The sequence below is a fragment of the Dromiciops gliroides genome, chromosome 3, assembly GCF_019393635.1.
Source record: "Dromiciops gliroides isolate mDroGli1 chromosome 3, mDroGli1.pri, whole genome shotgun sequence".
Classification (NCBI taxonomy): domain Eukaryota; kingdom Metazoa; phylum Chordata; class Mammalia; order Microbiotheria; family Microbiotheriidae; genus Dromiciops; species Dromiciops gliroides.
This window is the reverse complement of record NC_057863.1, coordinates 618554849-618572433: the sequence shown is the minus strand read 5'-3', so window position 1 is coordinate 618572433 and position 17585 is coordinate 618554849. Positions and strand designations below refer to the sequence as shown.

At 50.5% G+C, this 17585-nt stretch overlaps 1 protein-coding gene across 1 annotated transcript in view; it reads right to left on the bottom strand.

Annotated features, from left to right (window-relative positions):
* Positions 1 to 426: 426 nt before the first annotated feature.
* The window catches only part of EPHA2 (EPH receptor A2), a 44641-nt gene continuing 27482 nt past the window's right edge, over positions 427 to 17585 (bottom strand). The window contains 18 exon segments of the mRNA XM_043997629.1: positions 427 to 1587; positions 1590 to 1657; positions 6832 to 6887; positions 6889 to 6985; positions 7884 to 7894; positions 7896 to 8078; positions 8955 to 9104; positions 10172 to 10381; positions 10509 to 10570; positions 11334 to 11519; positions 12599 to 12724; positions 13007 to 13022; positions 13024 to 13063; positions 14041 to 14140; positions 14541 to 14694; positions 15445 to 15560; positions 15870 to 16202; positions 16829 to 16984. Coding sequence (XP_043853564.1) covers positions 1553 to 1587; positions 1590 to 1657; positions 6832 to 6887; positions 6889 to 6985; positions 7884 to 7894; positions 7896 to 8078; positions 8955 to 9104; positions 10172 to 10381; positions 10509 to 10570; positions 11334 to 11519; positions 12599 to 12724; positions 13007 to 13022; positions 13024 to 13063; positions 14041 to 14140; positions 14541 to 14694; positions 15445 to 15560; positions 15870 to 16202; positions 16829 to 16984 — 2099 coding nt within the window. The 3' untranslated portion in view covers positions 427 to 1552.

The following is a 17585-nucleotide window of genomic DNA, read 5'->3' as shown; positions in this document are numbered from 1 at the left end:
TGTCAAGTGTCTGAGGCCGGATTTGAACTCAGGTACTCCTGAATCCAGGGCCGGGCTTTATCCACTGTGCCACCTAGCTGCCTGGTATGTATATTTGTATTTAACTTCTTTGTCTCCTATTTTCCCTTCTCCCCCCAGATACAATGGTAGCTCGGTGACCTAGGAGAAGTAGGTGCTTGACAAATAAACTCATCGAATGAATGAATCTAGCCCAACACCCTCATTTTACAGATAGGGAAACTGAGCACAGAAGGGTACAACTTGCTCATTTAGGTCACAAGGGACAGACCAGGGATTTGAATTTCTGATTCCAAATTCATTACTCCTTCCCCAAATCCTACTGCCTCCTCTGTCTCGGGAGACCCATGTCCAAGATACCTATTCCCAAGCGAACAAAAACACCACGGGCATATTTGGAAACCGCAACTTTAATCTGAAGTAGAAATAATTAATTTCTAACAATAAATATAAAAAAATAATAAATTAATATCACAAAAATAACCCACAAAACACCAACCTTTGCAAGATAACACTGACAGTACTATTGACCATCATTGAGGGAGTATGGCAGGCGGCCGGATATAAACGGAGAGGGAGGAAAAGGACAGACCATCCCTCGGAATTTCATAGGCATATGACTGTGCAGGCTGGCCAGTCTGTTTCCTCCCAGACTCAGGAATGTCAGATACGGGACCCCTCCCCTCCCCCTACTGTCTCACCCGCAGCAGGGTCCCACAGGAACACACTCTCTACAAAGTACAAAATATATAAAATAAAAATACATCCAATGAAACCTTTACAGGCCACGGCCACAACAGTACTTTGGGGCTGGAGGATGGGTGGGGGGGAGTGGAAAGGGATGGTCCAAATGAATAGAAAATGATGGAGAAAGAGGAAGAGGCCCGCCCAGCCCCTAGCTGGGTTGTCCGTCATGATCCGGTCTCCGTGGTGTTGTTTGGGTTTCTAACTGTTGAGTCATGTTTTAGGTTATCTCTTATAAAGAGTGAATAGGGATGGGGTTCCCTTTCCCCTGGGGATGGTCTCGGCCTGGACCACCCCTCCCCCTGCCTTGTGGGTAAAAGAAGCCCACGGAGCAGTTTTGGAAATGCCACAAGATTCAAGGGCTTGCTTTCCTAGAAGGTACAGTTAAGTGCTCAATGCCCATCAGGGTCCCGGTTCCTTTCTCAGAGAAGCAGAAGACTGAAGAAAAACCTCAAACAGGCTGTCACCCCAGTAGTAATCTGGCCTGGGGAAGGGGCACCAGACACCCTCAAGAAGGGGCTTGGAAGCTCGCGGACACAGATGCATCCTGGGCAGCATCAACGAGGGACTTCAACCATGTACTGAAGAGAGCAGCTGGGGGCAGGGGCAGGGGGGAGGACCATGGCCTCTCCTTACTTAGCAGCCAGTTTCATCCAGAAGGGAGGAGGCCATGGTCTGTTTTAATTCTGAGTTCTCTTCAAGTATTTTCATGTGTCCCATTGGCTGTGGAGGGGGGATGGTGGGGTGCAGGAACGGGGCCCATCCTCCTGTCCACATTGGGCGGCTCCACTCAGATGGGGATCCCCACGGTGTTCACTTGCTCCTAAGGCTCAGGAGGCTATAGGCAATTCGTTTCTGGTGGCCAGGCAGGCGGACCCCAATCCTCTTGATATCGCTGTGCAGGAGGGAGGGAGAGAGGGGAGAGTTAGGGACTGGAGGGAGGGAAGGAAGGAGGGAAGGAAGGTTTGGAAGAGAAGGAGAAGCTGGGAACTGGAAGGCGAGATAATTGTTTAGGGAGCTGTGGGAGGGAAGTAGAGGTTGGGAGTAGAGGGAGGGAGAGAGGTGGGACAAGGGACCTGTGGGAGGGAGAGAGGGAGTGTTATGGCACCACAGAGAACCACAGCCCTTTAGAACCAGAAGAGACGTTAGACCCATAATGTCCAAAATGAAGAGATCTTAGAATAGAGAATCCAAGGTGGGAAGAAGGCAGAAGGGAGCTTAGAACAGAGGATGTCAGAGCCTAGAGAGACCTTAGACCATAGAATAGCGGACCTCAGAGGAGAGAATGTCCGAGCTTAGAGGAACCCCTACCACTTAGACTGTTCAATGTGGAAGGAACCTTAGCACATAGAAAGTCCAATCTTAGAATGTTGGGGCAGGGCCCTTAGAACACCAAATGGCAGAGCTCAGAGGACCTTAGGACTCAGAATGTCACAGCTGTATGGAACCTTAAAACAAACTCTTGAGAGACCTTAGAACATAGAATCTTGGAGCAGGGGGGAAGGGAGAGGATTGTGGGAGAGAATTATCTGAATGTCTCCTTGTGTGGCTGGAATAACTAGTGGCCCAAAGTAGGGGATACCATGACAGAGAACCCCAAGGGAGTTGCCCAAGCCCCTCCACCTGTAGATGTCACCATTCAAGGTGTGGTTTCCCAGAATGAGTTCTGATGTCTCCTCAACTTGCCCTCACTCTATCCAGTGATCTCAGAGCACTTAACAGAACAACCAAACCTCCCTAGTTTCTCCCTGGGGCATTTCCTTCTACCCACTATACAGGGAGACAAGAGGATGAAATGTTTCCTGTGTCTGGTCACACACAGGGGTGCTCTAGCCTCTGAAAAACCATCTTCCAGTCCAGGTATCCGTAATGATCAGCAATAACTCTTTCTTTTTCTGAAAGGATCTTGGCCTTCTCCCAGTCCCCTCCCCATGGCCTGCCCCCCCCCCAGACCTGCTCATGCTCCCCCAACGCCCCAGAGAGATCTTTATTATAGTTTTTGTTACTCTCTCCTGCCGCCATCATCACCCACTAGACCCAAACAGATGAAACACCCAAGTTTTTATGGGCCCAGTCTCTGGGTCGTTAAAAGAGCTAATTATATGGTATTGCTTCTATTTGGCATCTCTTAAGACATGATTTTCCCACAGGTTTTTGGGAGCTTACCAGTGGGGTGTGCTGAGCAAGGAAAGGCAGACCCAGACCTCAGGACAGAAAGGTCTAGGGGAAGGGTAGCCTTGTCAAGGGAGACTCAGTCTTTGCCTCATCTCAGGACTACTGCTGCCCACCTAAAGGCCCCAGAACACATACCACTCCTTCCCAAATGCAACTATGGCTATTAGAAAGGAATATAGACAGTGTTATTCACAGAACCTAGATCTGGAGGGGGTCCCAACAGATGAGGAAACTGAGGTGAAGAGACTCCCCCAAGGTCACACAGGTAGTAAGCATCAGAGGTGGGATTTGAACCCAGGTCCTCTGTCTCCAGAGTCAAGACACCATGCTGACATATATTAGGGAGGGAAGCCTGTTTTACCTAAATATAGTGTACCCTCCTGGTGCCTAGAACAGTGCTTTCTGCATACAGTAGAGGACTTAATAAATGCTTGTCTAATTGAATTGAACTTCCTGTTGATGAACTTATAGGATCATGGATTTAGAATTGGAAGTCACTGAAAGGTCATCCAGTCCAACACCCATAGTGATGGGCAGGGTGACGTCTATATGGCTTTGGTCATATTGTTCTTCCCTCTAGGTTTCCTTTTCTGTACAATGAGGGAACTGGGACACTCCAGACTTTTCTCCCAGCTCTGACATTCTGTATTCCCAAGGTCCCTGCCAGCTCTGACATCCTGTGTTCTAAGGACCCTCTAGCTCTGACATTCTCTGTTCTAAGGGGCCCTCCTAGCTCTGACATTCTATGTTCTAAGGGCCCTCCCAGCTCTGACATTCTATGTTCTAAGGGCCCTCCCAGCTCTGACATTCTGGGTTCTAAGGTCATTTTTCAGCCTTGCTCTCAAACCAGATCCTACTTCCTGAGTGCTTCCCCTCCCTGACCTTCACTACCCTAAGCACCTCAATACCATTTCCTTATGTAAAAGCTACACCTGACTCTCGTCCCAGTGTTGTCCCAGAGACAAAGGTGTGATCCTACAGTCAGGCCTCCAACCCAATACAGCTTCAAGTCTAGTAGTCTGTCCATCCCTAGGTCCTTTCCGGTACCTCCTAGGGAATTGGAGCCCAATCCTAAGTTAGAACTCTGCCTCAGTTTCCCTATCCAGTATCCAGAGAAGTTTCACCCTGCTTTAGCTTGTTAATAAGTTCTCTGGAATGGAAAGGAAGGAGTCAGGGAAGAATGAGTCATGAGGCTTAGGGCTTACAAAGAGAGTAGGGGCAAGAGAGCTTGGATCAAGTCTTGAATTTAATCTAATACCTTAATTTAACATGAGCCCAAACTCACCCAACCCAAGAGATGACTGCTCATGGGAAATCAATTAGCAAAGGGAACCCAGAGCTATTTGGGGATTCTCCAGGAGGGTAATTCCCATAACCTTCTTCTGCTGACCCCATAGGACAGGAATTGTCTCTTTGTTTTTTTCCCCTGGGGGTTGTAGGGCAATTTCTCCCTCTCTCACAAGTAGGATTTTAAGTAGAGAAAAAGGCCTGCGGTAAACAGCAGGAGGAAAGTATGAATAGAAAGTTAGATCTCAGAGAAACCTAGAGTATGGAATGTCAGGGCTGGAAGGGTCTGAAAGCATAGAATGGTAAGGGTTGGGTTCTTAGATGGCAGAGGGAGAGGAGATACCATGTCCAGGGACCAAACAGCCCCAGCACCTCTCTGCGGAAGCAAAAAAATCTCATCATTCACAGCTCCATCTTCTCCAGAGCTTCCTCTTCTCCTTTCCTTAATCTTTTTTCTGTTTTTTGGGGGGGGGGGGGGCGCAGGGCAATGAGTCCTCTCCTTATCTAATGAATTCCTCTGCACTCTCCCAAGCTTGTCTCCTCCCTCCTCCCCCTCCTCTGTACACCCCCCCCCCCGCCCCATGCTGTTTCCCCCACACAGGCGATCCCTTGGGGAGGGAGAGATGAGAGAGAGTAGGGTCCACTTCCAGCTACCAGTCCAAGAAGATGTCTTAAGTGGCTTCCTGGCTGTCCCCAGGGGAAGCACGTGGACCAGTCAATATCTAGTATCCAAGGCTCTAGCTCTCCCCTCTGACCTCATCACTGGCTTCCAAATCCCTCGTGGGCCTGTTTCCAGGCCAGGGGCCTATTCTCACGGAGACCTCTGACCTCTCAGAAATCAGGCTGCTTAAATAATCATTTATTTATAGAGGCACAAAAGGCCAGAAGGTGATTTCCCCCCTTTGGGGTGGGTTGGTGGAGTTCTCCCTTAGCAGGTCCCACCCTTCAAAGGAAGCTGGCCCTGGGCGGAAGGAGTCTGTGCCATGGCTCTGTTCCAAGGGCCTGGCCCATGCCATGCCGGGAAAGGTCCCCATCCTAAAACCAAGAGAAGGATGCAGCTCTTCCAAGATGTTCTGTCAAGCATCCAAACCCTGAAGCTGTCAGGAACCTGGCAGGGGTTGGGAAGCTTGGAGGGAGAGGGACCAGAGACTTTAATTTAGAAATGGGAATGGGGGGAGAGAGTAATAGAGAGATACACAGAGTCAGAGAGAGAGATACAGAGAGTGGACAGAGACTGAGGCAAAACAAAGAGAAAGAAAGAGAGAAGAGAGAGAGAGAAAGAGAGAGGGGAGAGAGAGAGAGAGGGAGGGGGAGAGAGAGAGAGAGAGAGAGAGAGAGAGAGAGAAGGAGGGAGGGAGAGAAAGAAGAGGAAAGAGAGACATAGAAAAGAGAGAGAACAAAAGAGACCAGCAAGAGAGAGAGAAAAAAGAAAAGAGAAAGAAGAGAGAAGAAAGAGAGACACGGAGAGAGAGAGGTCTTCATTTTAAAAGAATGGGCCATGGGCCTTTTTATGTCTGAATTAAAGGGCAAAATGTAAGATTCCCAGTTCAAAGAGATTTAGAATTATCTAGTCCACCTGATCCTGTTTTACAAATGAGGAAATCTAGGTCCAGAGAAGCAAGTAATTTCCCAAGGGCACACAGGTAATAAGTATCAGGGGCAGGATTTGAAACTCAGGTCTTGTGATTCACTCTATCATGATGACAGTCAGTGTGCCTGGCAGATCTGTCTCTGGCCTCTGCCCTCTCCTGGTACCTCTAAGAGAGCAGAAGCCAGGACAGAAATGGGGGAGAAGGGAGGCTTTGTTTCACTGGATAGCTTGGAGGGGGCAGGAAAGCAGGGAGGGGCCCAGGATGGGGAGCAGGCATCAAGCCCAGGCCCTCAAACAAACTCAGAAACCAGATGAAGCTGGTTTCCCCAGTCACTGCCTCTGCTCATGGCGTGCTCCAAGGCTCCTTTCCCTGAACCACTTCCCCTGTGGCTTGGGCAGCCTCTGAGATGCAGACAGAGAAGCCGAGTCAATGGAAAGAAACTGGGACTTGGAGCAACGGGCATCTGGGGCTCAGCTCCACCATGAATTAGTCCCATGACTCTGGCAAATTATTTCCCCTCTCAGCCTTCAGTTTTCTCCTCTGTAAATTACTAGAAAGCTCTAAACGTTCCTTCACAGTGAAATATCTCATGTTCCAAGGGCCTTCCCTGATCTGGCATTCTGTGTTCTAAGGGCCCTCCCAGCTCTGCATCCAGTGTTCTAAGGTCCTGCCTTTTCTGATGTTCTGTTGTCTAAGAGTCTCTTAACTCTGACAGTCTGTGTTCTCAGGCGCCTCCAGGTCTGGCATTCTGTGTTCTAAAGGCTTCCCAGCTCTGACACCCTATGTTCTAAGGCCCCTTCCAGCTGTGACATTCTAGTTCTAAGGTCCTTCCCTCTCTGAACGTTCTGTGATCTAAGGCCTCTCCCGGCTCTCACACTACTAAGTCTGGAGGCATCTGGGGCTCCCAATCCAGTGCTCCCCTCTTGAGCTCCCACGCTTCAGGATCCCAGCAGTAGAAGGCTGGGCCAAGGTCCCAGCAGGCAGGAGGGCTGTGGCTGTGGGGAGAGATACTCACTCATTGGTCATCTGCACCACCTTCTCGATGGCGTTGTAGCCCGATGACATGAAGTGCTACTGTGTATTGGTGCATCTTGATGGACTCGAGCCATCGGACACGGTGCGGAAGGGAATGCCCTCGAGCGCTTGTGCTGGGGAGTCGGATGGACACCCTGGGAAAAAGCAGGAGGCCCACGGGGGTGAGGGCTGGGCCCTACAGAAGAGGCTGCGCTATCACGGCCTAGGAAACAACCCCACTGACAGCCTGTGCACCATGGTCTCTTGTGTGGTCACCACTGCCCTCTGGGTCCTGTGTTCCCCTATTAGAATGTAAGCCCCCAGAGGGCAGAACTGCTTCACTCTGGGCTTTATATCTCTGCACCTAGCATGCCTGGTATACAGTAGGCACTTAATTAATGTTTATTGCTTGGCTGGGAGTCAGAAGATGTTTCTAGTCCAAGCTCCAAACTATAATTAACCTCCTGAGTGACTTTGGATAGTCTGTTCTTTTTTTCTAGGCCTCAGTTTTGTTAAATGATAAAAGAAAGATGTATGTGGCCCAGGTCATCTGTAAGGTGCCTCCCAGCCTTGACAACGTATGGTGCTGTGACCCCAAATCCTCCCAGCTTCCTTCTTCCGGCTGGCATGGGCCTCCAGTGGGAATCCTCACAGCCCACTTGAGCAGCCAGTGCCGACAGGGATGCCTGCCCTGGGTCCTGTCATGCAGGTGGCTCCCTGCCATGGCCCTGCCCTCTGGGGAGCTATGCCCCTTGGCATAAGCTGCTCCTGCATAGCCTGAGGAGTGTCTGAGATCACTCTTACCCGGCTTCCTCCTGCCTCCTAGAAGCTAAGGAGGGGGAGGATGCCCTGGCTCCTTCCTCAGAATGGGGACCCATGTGCCCAGGCCCAAAGGCTGGCTCCAGCCGCTGGCCGAGAGCTGCAGCGTGAGCCACTCCTGGCAGCTTGTGTCCTCCCAGGTAGCGGACCACAGCTGTGCCCGGGGGGCTTTGAGGGGCCCCGAGCCATGGGATAAGGGTGATGCCACCCCTCAGGCTCTCCCCAGAGGCTTACCTAGGGTCGAAGTTCAGCCAGGGTCTTGAGGGACTCAGGGGCCCGGATGAGTTTGTCCAGGATACTGACAATGTCAGGGAACTTGGGCCTCCGTGCCCGCTCCTGCAGCCAGCACTGCATCATTAGCTGGTAGATGGCCGAGGGGCAGTCCATTGGAGCTGGCAGCCGGAATCCCTCGTTGATGGCTTTCATCACCTAAAGGTGGGGTGGGGAGGGAAGAGAAGAGAGGGCATGAAGCTTTAGAGCTTTGTGATAAATGAGCAAGACCCCCTAGCTGGGGGGGAAATCCAATCCCAAGACGTGAGTGCAAATCCTGTCTCTGGCAAGTACTACCTGTGTGACATCGGACAAGTCAGTTTCCTTAACTGAAAAGAGCCAGTTGGTCAAGGTGACCCCTAAGATCCCCTCCAAGAAGTATACTTTAGATATGTGTGTCAGCTTAAACCGCATAGAGACCTTTGGGACACCTTGCGTATGTAAGCATTTATTAAGTGCCTACTGCATAAAAGTCCCTCTACTCAGCCTGAGGCTCCAGTCCTCAAAACTGGGGACACAGAGGTTTAAAAAGTGACCCCAGTTCCTCTCCCTAAGATGCTGACACTCTAAAAGGGTAACAGCCTTGTTTTTCATCCCCCTTTTGTCTTTCCCTATTAGAACATAAGCTCTCAGAGGTTATGCCCCAGCTCTTAACACAGTGCCCGGAACATAGTAAGCACTTAATAGGGAGCTATTGAGGATTCTATTCAACTTGAGGCTCAGGCAGAGGGAGGGAAGAGGCTGTTCTTGATGCAGACCCAAGCCCTGGTGCCACACTGAGCCATACAGAAGTCTCTAAGAGCGGGATCACGGTACTGTGGAAAGAACGCTTGGCTGTCGCCTTACGAGACTTGGGTTTAGAGACACCTCGGACAAAGAAGCCTCAGGTTTCTCGTGTGTAAAATGAGAAGGCTGAACCAGATGGGCTTACTAGTATTGCTCGGCTCCACGTACAGTCTATGAACTTCCCACAGACCCTCAGTGGGTCGGGCTGGGATGTGCACCAACCGCTGACCCAGGTGTGCAGATACCTACCTCATGGTTGGACAGCTCCCAGTAGGGCCGCTCTCCATAGCTCATCACCTCCCACATGACGATGCCATAGCTCCACACATCGCTGGCCGAGGTGAACTTGCGGTAGGAGATGGCCTCAGGGGCTGTCCATCGGATAGGGATCTTCCCGCCCTGCAGGGGATGGACAGAAGGACCCTGTTACTGGATGGATTCAGGATGCCAGTAGGCCAAGCATTCCAGCCTCAAGCCAAGAAAGGGATGCGAGGTGGGCTCAGGGGAAGGGATTTAATTTCTCAATATTCTTTGCTTAGCCCATTTCTGCTTCACTAGGCCCATCCGTGAATGTGAGTATTGGATGTTTTAATGGCTCTGCTGGCAAAAGTTGTGTCATGTTAAGTATGTCAATTCAACTCTCTGTTCCTCTAGGTTCTAGTTATGAAATAAATTGCTTGGAGTTGGTGTCTCTAAGGTTCCTGTTCCAGCTCTGACATTCTGTGTTCTAAGGGCCCTCCCAGCTCTGATATTCTGTGTTCTAAGGGCCCTCCCAGCTCTGACATCTTGTGTTCTAAGGATCCTCCCAGCTCTGACATCCTGTGTTCTAAGGATCCTCCCAGCTCTGACATCCTGTGTTCTAAGGGCCCTCCCAGCTCTGACACCCTGGGTTCTAAGGGCCCTCCCAGCTCTGACATCTTGTGTTATAAGGATCCTCCCAGCTCTGACATCCTGTGTTCTAAGGGCCCTCCTAGCTCTGACATCCTGTGTTCTAAGGCCCCTCCCAGCTCTGACATCCTGTGTTCTAAGGGCCCTCCCAGCTCTGACATCCTGTGTTCTAAGGGCCCTCCTAGCTCTGATATTCTGTGTTCTAAGGGCACTCTCAGCTCTGATATCCATCCCATCATCCAACTTCACTTTGATTCCTAACGTCTTATGGCTGTGCAGTCAGGAGGCAGGAGATGTGGTTGCTAGTCCTTGACATTTTATGTAATCTGAATATTCTTCAACACCTCCCCGTGCCTCAGTTTCTCCACGTGGCATACATCCCTCCTAGGGATGGTGTGAGCATGAACAGATATGGGAGTTCTTTGAAAACCCACATTTTATGAAACCCAGCTGTACTGTGGTCTGGTGGGCAGATGGCTTTCGCAGCTTTCCCTCAGGAGGCAGCTCCATTAGCTGCCAGGAGATCAGAGCATTAGCTCCCTCCCACACAGTGCCTGGGCACTCCCAAGCTCACTCACGCTGGTCGTGTAGGTGGCTTCAGGGTCATCCTCCAGGACCCGGGAGAGCCCGAAGTCGGACACCTTGCACACCAGCTGACTGTTGACGAGGATGTTGCGGGCGGCCAGGTCCCGGTGCACGTAGTTCATGCTGGCCAGGTACTTCATGCCCGATGCGATGCCCCGTAGCATGCCTACCAGCTGGATCACACAGAACTCGCCATCCTTCTCCTGGAGGTCCCAGATGTGCAGGGTTAGTGTGCGAAAAGGCAAGCAAACTGCCCTAATCCTATCCCGGCCATGGTGTGTCTGGGACATCCAGTCCTCCCCGACCCTGGCATGGACCCCAAGGACTCACCCGAAGGAATTTGTCCAGTGCGCCATTCTCCATGTATTCTGTTATGATCATCATGGGCTTATCTGTAGATGAAGAAGGACAGCTATTGTGGGGAAAATTCTCATCTAGGTAGCAAAATGGATAGAACTATTGGGCCTGGAGTCGAGAAGAGCCAAGTTCGAATCCAGCCTCAGATCCTTATTAGCTGTGTGACCCTGGGCAAGTCACTTAACCCCCACAGGCCTCAGTTTCCTCAACTATATAATAGAGATCCCCATCCCATATCTCCAGCCTAACATGCCTTGGACACTGGCAACCCCTTTCCTTCTTTCTTCTCTGTTAACTAAATTTCTCACATTTAGAATACACCTCTTTCCTGCCTCCATGCTTAACCAGTCAAATTTCTACTCATCCTTCAAGGCCCATTTCACTCATTCATTCAGGAAGCTGAAAACTATTTGCTAAGTGTTTATTGTCTATGCAGAGCCCTGTGCTATGGGTTAGGGGGACACATGTGTCTGTGCACATGTGTGTCCAACATATGCCTTCTGCTAGATTCTACGCCTATGGGGGCTCCAAGTGTGTTATATTTATCTTTGTATTTTCTTCCAGAAATGTTAGTGAATGAAAAGCAGTTTGGTGTACCAGGAAAAAAAAATCCGCTGCATTTGGAGCCAGAGTGTGAATTCCTTCCTGGTTAATAACTCCCTATACAACCTTAAACGAGCCCCTCATCTTCCTCTCTGCTCTCCATCCTTATTACCCCTGAAAGTGAGTGGATCCAGACTCCTTCCTCAGCATCCCTGCCCTGCCCCCGCCCAACAAACAATATAAGGGGGTACTTACATTTGGAGACCACTCCCTCCAGGTGGATGATGTTGTGGTGGTTAAACTGGCCCATGATGCTGGCCTCGCTCAGGAAGTCTACCCGCTGTTTCTCTGTGTAGCCTGCTTTGAGAGTCTTGATAGCCACGGGCACCTCCTTCTTCCCTGAAGCCTTCAGCGACCCCTTGAAAACCTCCCCAAATTCACCTGTCAGGAAAAAAGAGGGAGAAGAGAAGACTGAGCAACTGCAGCCTTCCCTTGGGCCCTGTCCAGGACAGAGGCTGCAGGGTGGCAGCTGGGACTCTGGGACCTAGTTATCATCCCCCACCATGTTTTAGCTCTCACTACCATTGGTCAGCTGGATGGAGAAGTGGTTAGAACAGTGGACCTGGGGTCACGAAAGAGCTGGATTCAAATCCCACTTTAGGCATTTACTAGCTATGAGACACTGCACAGCTCAGTTAACAGCTTTCTGCCTCAGTTTCCTCAACTGTAAAATGGGGGTAATAATAGCACCTACCTCCTAGGGTTGTCATGAGAGTCAAATGACATAATAATCATAAAGTGCTTAGCACAGTGCTTGGTACACAGTAAGTGCTGTATAAGTGTTAGCTATTATTAATTATATTATTATTACTTAGCATCTTTCTGCCTCAGTTTCCTCATATGTAAAATAGAGATAAAATACATCCACCTCATGGGGTTATAGCTCTTGGATGGCAGAGTGGAAAAATCAGTGGACCAAAAGTCTAAAGCCCTGGGTTCAAGTCCCATCTATGCCATTTACTTCTCTGAGCCTCAGTTTCTTTATCTATAGAATGGGACACAGGGTGGTCTAGATGATTTCCGAGGTCCTTTTCAACTCTAAATCCTATGATTATGACAAGGAACATGGTCTAGAGGAAAGAACATTGTGTCTGTGGTCAGAGGAACTAGGTTCGATCCTTAGCTCCACCACTGGGGAGCTATGTGATCTTGAGCAAGTTACAAGACCTCTCCGGACATATGTCAAATGAAAAGATTGATGTAGATGACCTCCGAGGTTCCTTCTACCTCTAGATTTATGATCCTGTGAATTTATGAAAACCCTTTCCCATCCCTATATCCTCCCAGCTCTGACATTTCATGTTCTAAGGGCCCTCCTAGCTCTGACATTCCATGTTCTAAGGGCCCTCCTAGCTCTGATATCCTGTGTTCAAAAGGTTCCCACCATTGAGGTTCTCTGATTCTAGGCTGGGAGAGAAGGGAAAATGTGGAACAGGACAGAAGAGAGGAGCATCTTTCACCTGCACCAATCACTTTCTGACGAGTGACACAGGACGGGTGGATCTCTGTGGTGAATTTCAGCACAGCCTGGTTGGGGTCCTCATAGGTGTGGGGATCCACATAAGTTTTCAGGGGCTTCAATTGTTCTGGAGAGGGGAGAAGAAAGAGTTGTGCATGACATTATGCTTGGGAGGTTGAGCAAGGCTGGGAAAGAGAGAATAGACACAAGATTTCTCTGACTTGATCCAATGGCTCTTCCACACTGAGGGTCAATCTCACTGGTTTAGAATGGGGGTGGGGGGTTGGCGGGTGGGATAGGGGGAAGGGAAGTTGGTCAAAGGACACGGAGAGCCTGAGCAGAGCTGGAACAGAGAGGGCTTTGGAAAAGAAGAGAAGAGCTAAACTGCCGAAGGGGAGGCTGTCCTTACCTGACTTGGAGAAGTATAACGTCTTCAGGAGACTGCCGGGCTCGCAGGTTCTTCCTCCTGAAATTGCAACATTGACCAAGGTTGGGACAGGACGTGGCCCAGCCTGGGGGCCTGGCTCAATGTCACACACCCCGTCCATCCCCTTCTCTTGGGAGGAGTAGGAGGAAACTGCCAAACGTGCCCATTTGGATGCTCAGCACCTTCACTCCATATGACCCCTTTCTTCCCCACTAAGTGGCCATAATTAAAACCCTGGATCATTAGTCCTAATTAGCCTTTCCAGCCCAGGTGAAAAGTCCATACACAGACACTTCAGAAATGACAATAATAAGTTTAATTAACAAGTAGGACCAGCCCCGGCATGGCCTCCCCTCACTCCTGGCCAGAGCCTCGGCTGGGACGCTCCTGTGGCCACCTTCCTCTAGACATCTCAGGCTCACTGAGTCAGGAGGGAAGGAAGCACATGCCCAAGATTGGCCAGAGGAGCAGGGGGAGAGTAGGAGGAAAGAGTCCTGTCCTGATTTCTGCCCTGAGAGTCATTAAGTGCTACCCTTCCATTTTACAGATGGGAAAAGAAAGGCACGGAGGGCTCAAGAGTCACACAGCCTTGGGGGGCAGCTAGGTGATGCAGTGGATAAAGCACCGGCCCTGGATTCAGGAGGACCTGAGTTTAAATCCAGGCCTCAGACACTTGACACTTACTAGCTATGTGACCTCTGGCAATTCACTTAACCCTCACTGCCCCACTTAAAAAAAAAAAAGAGAGGCACACAGCCTGGAGTGCATGTGAACCTAGGTCATACTGACTCTAAGCTCGGAGTTTTCTCCATTCTACCACACTGCCTCACTCCTGAACCGTGTGACCCTGGAGAAACCATTTCATATCTCTAAATCTTCATTTCTTCTTCCATCAACTGGCTATGATAAGCCTTGACCACCCCCACCGAAATGTTGGGAAGAATAGCTCTTTGTGAACCTGAAAACTAGAAAGGTGAGCCAGCGTGATTTATTCATTTATATCACTGTGTCATTACCTTCGTGTGAATGAGAAGTCCAGCTAGGCCAAGGCCAGGAGCAGGAATAAGCCACCCAATATCCCACCAATCACCGCCATATTGCTTGAACTTTCAGTGGCTATAGAACAAGGAGGGAAGGGAACAATCCAGAATGAGGAGGGAAGAAGGGGGTTTCTAGGAATCCCACTGGCCCTCCTTGCTACCCTGCATGCACTGATGGATAGATACCATAGCCCTGCCCCCACTCCAAGTTAGCCTCCTGCTGCAGCAAGCGCTTAAAGCCCTCTGTATTCTCTCACTCAGGCCCTGCTGCCCACCTCTCCTTCCCATTTCCATTCTAAGTTCCTAAAATCTACTGAGACCCCTAGGCCAGTCAGTGTTAGGTTGCCCAGTCTCAGTTTATTCAGTATGAGAGGATGTCATCATCTCTTAAGTGCTTTGAGATCCTTCTAAGATTCATAGCGTTCCTCTTTAGGGGGACCTCCTCCCACAATCACCCCTCAGGTCTCCCAACTCACAGAGGGTCTGGAATTCATGCACTCTGCTGCCTGCACCCTGGCCCTCCTGCGTCAAGGCCTGGACCTGGACCAGGTAGGTGGTGCCTGGCATCAGGTCATCCAGGGTGATAGAGAAGTCCTCGGTCCGGCGAACATTGTAGCTGTTGGTGTCTTTCTGTGGGGGGAAGAGAAGGGAGGTGGGTATTTAGCTAAGCAGCCAGAAGGCACAGGTCCCATCCCTTGGGAGCCCAGCATCTCCCAACACAAGCTGTCAGGTACAAAGCACAGAGAGATGTCTCTAGGACATCCCCCACTCCCTGCCATAGACCATCTACCCCTACAGCAGAAGCCTAGATGCTCAGTGTCCCTGCCCCCTTTGTCCTCCAGTAGAAGGTGAGGGACCTGACTCAGGAGATGGGCCCTGGTCACATTTGCTGCTAGGAGGCTGATTCCCAGAAAGGCAGTGTGGAGATGAGGAAAGTATAGTGGGTTTGGGTTCAAACCCCTGTTTGACTATTTGCAACTTGAGGGATATTCTCTCTCCGGGCATCAGACAGATTTGTTTTTTGAAAAGTTAGAGAGTTGAACGAGATAGTGGCAAAGGCTACTCCAGCTCTGACATTCTATGTTCTAAGAAGCCTTCCAGCTAGGACATTCCATGTTCTGTGCCCCCCACCTCTGACATTCTATGTTCTGAGGGGTCTCCCACTCCTAACATTCCATGTTCTAAGGGGCCCCCAGTTCTGACATTCCATGTTCTAAGGCCTCTCCGAGCTCTGACATTTCACATTTTAATAGCCTTCTAGGACCCATAATGGGAATCATCTATTTGGCACTATCCCATCCAAGGGGGCCATAGCTCATGCCATAAGGCTCAGGGGCTTTGCTCTCCCCTTCTCCCAGGGGAGCCCAGAGATGCGGTTACCTTCTTATGGTAGGTGACCTCATATTTCCAGACGCGGCTCTGCTGCCTCAGAGGTATAGTCCAGGACACGCTCAGGGAGGTCGTGCTGCGGCTGTCCAGCTTCACTTTGGGAGGCTCTGTGTGACACAGGAGTGATAGAGGCCTGAGACTTAGCCTTGAAGTGATGGGGGTGGGGGACAGGACAAGCCCAAACATTGGACTCTGATGGTGATGACTCCAAAACCAGGCTTCTCTCTCAGGCCCTCCACCCCCATGCTTCTCTCTCCCTGCCTCATATCATAGATCTAGGCCTACCTTCCATTTGGCCACCAGCCCTCCCACCCATGCTAGACTCCAACTTGCTTCAGTATAAACTGCACCCCTGGGTATGAGCTATACCCATTAGCCACCCCTGTATGGAAGCTGCACCCTGCCGGGGCTCTTACCCGTCTGGTTGATGCTGACGCTGGCTGTCCGGAAGCTTCGACTAGTCACGAGGCCTGAGACACCATTCCGGGCCTCCACAGCGAAGGTGTAGTTAATGTGGGGCTCCAGGTCACTGACAATCAGGCTGTTGCTAGACAGCCCGTGGGGGTTTTGGGAGTAGCGCACAGCGGGCTCGCAGGGCTGGCACTCCCCAGTCTCAGGCCAGCACTGCTCACACGTGACAGTGTAGGTGATATCTTCCCGACCCCCTGTGTCCTGGGGGGGCTTCCAACGAAGTTCCACTTTGGCCCCTAAGCCAATGACGGTGAGGTGGCTCGGGGCAGATGGCGGACCTGGGCACAAAGAAAGGAGAGAAGGCAAGAAGACTGAGGACTCGGGTCCCAGAGAAACAGACAGAGAGCTTTGTGCTGAGCCAAGATGTACCTTGGGTTCTGGCACTATCTCTCCCACTTTCATGTGACCCTACATGCCCAGTGCTTATATAGCTCACATTAGTGTCATGGAAAGGTCACTAGATTTGGAGTCAAGAGGCCTGGGTTAGAATCCTGACTCATTCTACTGCTACCTATGTGACCTTGGGCAAGAACGTAGAATGTCACAGCTGGGAGAACCTTCGAACACAAAATGTCAAAACCAGGAGGGCCCTTAGAACACAGAATGTCACAGCTGGGAGAACCTTAGAACACAGAATGTCAGAAACAGGAGGGTCTTTAGAACATAGAATATAAAAAATGGAAAGGCCCTTAGAACACAGAATGTCAGAGCTGGGAGGGCCTTTAGAACACAGGATGTCAGAGCTGGGAGGGCCCTTAGAACACAGGATGTCAGAGCTGGGAGGGCCCTTAGAACACAGGATGTCAGAGCTGGGAGGGCCCTTAGATGTCATTAGAATATCCTCCCCACCCCTATAGTCCAGACTCCCCTGCCCTCCCCCACCCCAAAGGTTCTAGTAACTTACGGGTACAGGGCATGGATGAAGGGTCCTCTGCAGCCCGGAAAAAGCCCTCTTCACACTCACAGATGGTGGCACCCTCGGAGGAAGGTAGAGTATGTAGGGGGCATGGGCTGCAGGAGCTCTCTGAGGCCTCAGACTTGAAGGAGCCAGGAGAACAGGCTGTGGGAGAAAGCCAAGGGCCACGTTAGATCTTAGAGACTTCTCTGGGGCTCTCAGGCCCTCCAAACCTCACAAAATAGCTGCTGGAGGGGCAGCTAGGTGGCACAGTGGATAAAGCACCAGCCCTGGATTTAGGAGGACCTGAGTTCAAATCTGACCTCAGACACATAACACTTACTAGTTGTGTGACCCTGGGCAAGTCACTTAACCCCAATTGCCTCACCAAAAAAAAAAAAAAATTACAAAACAGCTGCTGGGTCCCAGGGATTCTTCTTCCACTTTTTGTGGCCCACCTAAGGCAGTGTGGTGAAGGAGACTGAGTGCTGGACTTGGAGAAGTCCAGGAACTGAGGAAGATCTGGGTTCAAATCCTGCCTTAGACACTTACTTGCCCAGTGTGACCCTGGGCAGGTCACTTAACCTCTGTCTGCCTTAGCTTCCTCAACTGTAAAATGGGTACTGGATAAATGCTTAATGCTTCCCTCCCTATGACCACTTTGTACCAGTATGGTTAGAACCGTCTTCTTAATTTTTTTTTTTTAGTGAGACAATTGGGGTTAAGTGACTTGCTCAGGGTCACACAGCTAGTAAGTGTGTGTTAA